The sequence below is a fragment of the Tigriopus californicus genome, chromosome 6, assembly GCF_007210705.1.
Source record: "Tigriopus californicus strain San Diego chromosome 6, Tcal_SD_v2.1, whole genome shotgun sequence".
In the NCBI taxonomy this organism is placed as follows: Eukaryota; Metazoa; Arthropoda; class Copepoda; order Harpacticoida; family Harpacticidae; genus Tigriopus; species Tigriopus californicus.
The window spans coordinates 7,021,718-7,026,937 of NC_081445.1; the positions used below are offsets into that span (position 1 = coordinate 7,021,718).

Genomic DNA, 5,220 nt, shown 5'->3' on the forward strand with positions numbered 1-5,220 from the left:
TACAATGGTCGAGGGTCAGGTACATGAATTCGAACATCCACAAGGCAGGGAGCAATTGATTTTAAAAGATGTCTCCTTACTTCAGATCTACTATGAAACTATTCGGGACATTCGGGAAGGAACCGAGCTTGCGTTGGGGCCCAAGCGGTCCATCATTCTTGACCAGAACGACAATGCCTCCTCAAATGGGTTAGGTCTAGACTCCTCCAAAGGTAGTAACCTCCTGGAACGACCTGAAGGATCTAGCGAGGATGGAACAATCGACCGCGATGAGCATCACCATTCAGAAGGCGAAGATACGACTCACGCGGCTGACGGGGAGGAGGAAGACGAGGACGACGACGAATCTGGGGCAAAGTGCATTAAATGCGAGAAGGTCTTTCCAGACATTTCTTTGTAAGCCCTGCATTTGGTATTGAGCATTACATTGATGGATTAATAGGGTCATTTTGGTTTCTATAGATTGGACCATCACATGGTTGAAGCTCACAGCCACACCCCGAGCCAATACCGATGTGAGCATTGCTCAGAGAGCTTTGCTTGGCGACCCAACTTACTCCGTCACAAGATGATTCATGGTGAATTCAGACGTTTCCCATGTGAGAACTGTGACAAGGTCTTTACCGATCCCAGCAATCTGCAGCGGCACATCCGTACAAACCACGTGGGAGCCCGAAGCCATGCTTGTCCCGAATGTGGCAAGACCTTCGCCACGAGCTCCGGCTTGAAACAACACACGCACATTCATAGTTCGGTGAAGCCCTTCCGCTGCGAAGTCTGCTTCAAGAGCTACACTCAGTTCTCCAATCTTTGCCGACATAAGCGTATGCACGCCAACTGTCGGATGCAGATCAAGTGTCACAAGTGCGGCCAGGCCTTCAGCACTGTCACAAGTCTTTCCAAGCATCGGCGGTTTTGTGATTCCACGCCATCCCCTTACCTGGCCTTAGCGGCATCAGCCCATCACTCCTCTTCAACCAATGGGGGGAGTTTATCCCCCAAGTTGATGAATACGTCATCAGCAGCATCCTCGCCCTTATCCAAGATGGGCACTGACACGTCGTCCCACGACTTCAGCTCGGTTTGCTTCGGCAAGTCCTTGGGTACTCCCGCAACCCCAACCTCGTCCTCAAATGCAAGCGGTGCGGGTCTGGGATTAAATGCCGGTCACGGTCATTCGTTGGCTATGAGTCAAGCGGCTGCGGCCAGTTTATTGTCACCTTACGCCGCTGCTCACTTTTTGCAACAGAAGCATCACCAACAACAGCAGCAGCAACAGCAGCAGCAACAACAACAACAACAACAGTCGACCAATGCCCTGGCTGCCTTGGCCATGGCTGGAGTACAAAATCCCTTCGCCAATTTCTTTCAAAGTCCACATCTTCTGTTACCCAATGTATTGCATAGATTGGCCAATCAACAACAGTTGCTCTCTCAGCCTGGTCTTGCTCATGGCTTCCCAGTGGGACTATCTGGATCCCTCACCAATGGCAATCGGCCTCAATCACTTTCACCCCCGAGTTCTTCGTTGAAGAGGAAAGCCTCAGAGAGAAGTGCAATAATCGAGCGGCCCTGGTTGGACAAGAAACGCCTGATCGAAGAACGCCCAAAACGTCTTTCACATGATGGAAGTGTCGAAGAAAATCGAACCGTCAACCACGAGGAATATGAGACCAAAAGAGAGAGCCCAAGTTACTCCAAATCAGTCAGACTAGGCAAGGGAACGAATGACGAGGACGATGGCGAGGACGTGGATGTGAACCGAAATGTGTCCCTGGAGGAGAAACATCTTGAGACCGTGAAGACGGACGAAGACGAGGAGGCTGTCGAGAGGCGAACAGAGCTCGTATTGAAGTCTAAAGGGTCGGAGAATGGCTTCAAAATAGAGCCATCTGAATCCAGTGACATTGGACCTGCTCTAGACCTCTCGCGTAGCAATTTGAAACCCAGCGTTGGAAAGACGAGCTTTCCCAAAGGTATTAGGCCCGTGAAGGAGGACACTTTAAAGCGCTCTCATGGATCTGAGCCAGACGAGGAAGAAATTGAAGAACCCGAGGAAGACGAAGAAATCGACGACATGGCAGAAGACGATGATGACGAGAATGATAACGATAACAATGAGGAAGACGGTGAAGACTTTGAAAAGAGTAGCAGTGACCCTGAGCGACCAATAGAGCCCAAAGGATTTCAACCAGTCAAAGAAGGGAAAGCCTTTGTGCCTGTCAAGGAGAAGGTTGAAGGCTTTCTAGCTCGGAAAGGGGACCATCAGCATCATCAACAACAGACCCGTCATCATCCCCATCAGCATCCCCACCATCAAGTTGGCGAGGAGAGGTTCGGCGGGGATCGCTTCCCCAACTCACACGCTTTGGAAGGAGCTGGTCATTTTAGCCCCAAGAGTTTTTCGTCCTCTCCGGCCTCGTACCCTCCACGACCCATTCACCCCTTCCTATTAGAAGCCATGTATCGAATGCATCACCGGCCCTCTTCTGGAGCAGAAAGTGCCGCCACCCCTTTTCCAGGCATAATCCCCGATCATGGAACCCTGAATGGAAACGCGGCTGTTCCCCCTCGTTTTCCGTCGTACTTTCCTCCCTCGTCCATGATGATGTCAGGCAGTCGGGCTTTGGAGGAGCGAAGCTTTTTCCCCTCCCGATGCTATCCCGACTTGATTGCGGGGATGGGCTCCAAAAGTAACAAGGACCGCTACTCATGCAAGTTCTGCGGAAAGGTTTTCCCCCGCTCTGCCAATCTGACTCGCCATCTTCGAACGCACACAGGAGAGCAGCCGTACAAATGCAAATACTGTGAGAGGTCCTTCTCGATTTCCTCTAACCTTCAACGCCATGTTAGGAACATCCACAACAAGGAAAAGCCATTCAAATGCCCTCTCTGTGATAGAAGTTTTGGGCAGCAAACCAATCTTGACCGGCATTTGAAGAAGCACGAAACCTGCTCGGATCCTTCGGCCATCGTCGACTCGCCTGAAGGTCCCCGGGGAGCCGAAGAAGAGGGATACTTTGACGAAATCCGATCCTTTATGGGCAAAGTCACGGACCAGCCACATCACCCGTTCTCCTCGGAGTATTCGCCCAGACACTCGGACGCTGACATTGACGTGGAAGATGAAGAAGACGAAATTAGCCTTGAGCAAGAATGAGAACAAAAAGAGACGTAGGAGGACCAAAGAGAGGCAGGCGGCGCCAACGATAACACATATATCTGCTCATGATACCCTACGTACGTAAAGCGCCGATGATCGTTGGGTGGAAGATCAACGCTCATTTCTTGCTTGTATTGTAAGTTTGCTAACAACGAGCCAATGCCTACCAACGATTGAGATCAGATTCCTCTTATCTCAACATGACATTGTACCGCAATGTCAACTCTCGTCCCTCGGTGAGACCTCCTCAGAGGACCAGAAAGAACATGGCTTGTGGCAGTTACCGGTGGTCCATTATGGTTCCTGCCAACCCTGCTACTGTCGTTGGCAGCGAGTGACACTCACTTCTATTGTTCTCCGCACCGTTATACGGTGGTATACCTAAAGTAATAGTGTTGATAGTACTGGTCCGTGCAATGGGCGTTTGCTCACAGTAGGTGATTAATTTTGTTGCGTGTTGAAGATTTTTCAAGTGCTTAAAGAGCCAGAACGAGAGCCAACCTTCTAGTTATACATTCACTTTGTACTCCTCTGCGAGTCTTGGAGAGAAAGAAAGTGAGCGAGAGAACGAAAGAAAGATACAGGCCTTTCAGTCTTTTCCCAAATTTGCCCCGCCCCCCCGGAGTACGGCCAAGGCGGATGTACGGTCCCCCCCCTCCTTCCCACGCCCCTTCTTCCTATGGACTTTTTGTAGCTCTCCCTGTGGCCTTAACGAGACAGTATTTTGCTCAGTACATTCAAAGACCCAGAAAAGAGAAGAGCGAAAAAGCATTGACTTCAGCACCTTTCAGCAATGACGTGGCTTCTGCTGCCGCTCTTGCAGTAGATGCTTCCATTGCTGTTGTTATCGTTATTATTACCATCATTATTATTTGGGAGTTCAAAGGACAACTTGCACCGTGACACATATAATAATGTATTCCCTTATTTATGAGACCCTGGTCGATTTAGTTGAACTTCCGAGTTGGATTAAGAGGTGTCGCCTTGTCCCCGCTTCCCACGTCAAGTCATTCCCATGACCACTTTCTTCGCCTTCTCTTCCTTTCATCACCGGTTTCATAGTTTATTTGTTTCGCCTACATGTAAATCTTAGGATAAAAAAGCTTTATTGTTATTAATCATCACTATCATAATCATGTCCTAATAGGCATCGACATTACAAAAATACAATTCATGCCCATTTTATCAATCTAATAATCCTCGTCATCCGCGCCATCATTCTGATAATGACATTATTTCGCTCTCATTAGTCTCATGTGCAACCAAAGTCTGGCTAGTGCAGCCATCACAATTTTCATTGCGGAGGATTTCTTTCTAATAAAGTTTCTGATGATATCTTCTTTTTCTTCCTTCGAGTTTGACGCCAAGAGCTAAAATATGCATGAAAAATGAGGCCTTCTGACATAACCCAGAAGACTGTTAGTTACTTTACTAAACACGAAAAAAATTTACCATCTTACTTGGATTCGCTGATCAAACGCACTGGGAAATACCGGTTTGAAGGGATTAATGCCGATTGCATTACGGACAGTACTTGTGCGGTGGTAGGCTACTCGTATGTACAACCCTAGGTAGATCAGGGAAAGAAATCAACACCGGGTACACTTATCTTTATTTTGATCTTTTCGTGTTCAGGCGGTTGAACATGGGAAATCAAGGGAAAGAGTTCCAAAGCCAGTTGAGAGTGGAGAAGGAAGGAGGGGATTTCTCCTTAGTTGGTTGGAACTAGGAACTCGCGACCCACCCACCCGGCCAACGCTGTTTACTGAAGGTCTACGCATGCAGTAAAGCCCGTAATCTACGACAATTTAGTAGATATCATCTACTCTCACGCAATGACGCTAGATAAATACAAATGTGAAAAAATATGGTCGACTGGGCTTGCTTCCGAACACCAAGACAACGACCCGTCGTTCAATTGTCGTCTTGTGCTAAGCTCAGGTCGTGGAGAAACTAGGTACGAGTATCTCTCAATCTTGGCGTACAAAGAACAGGAAAGCTTTTCAAGCCAACCCAAATGAATGGCAAGACCCAGTACAACATATCAACTAATGCAT

At 48.4% G+C, this 5,220-nt stretch overlaps 1 protein-coding gene across 1 annotated transcript in view; it reads left to right on the top strand.

The window, feature by feature from the left end:
• Positions 1 to 3,658, top strand: part of LOC131882773 (transcription factor hamlet-like) — a 17,331-nt gene extending 13,673 nt beyond the window's left edge. Inside the window, exons 4-5 of the mRNA XM_059230030.1 lie at positions 86 to 396; positions 463 to 3,658. Of these exons, the coding sequence (XP_059086013.1) occupies positions 86 to 396; positions 463 to 3,160 (3,009 nt within the window). The 3' untranslated portion in view covers positions 3,161 to 3,658. The remainder of the gene's footprint in view (positions 1 to 85; positions 397 to 462) is intronic.
• Positions 3,659 to 5,220: the final 1,562 nt, after the last annotated feature.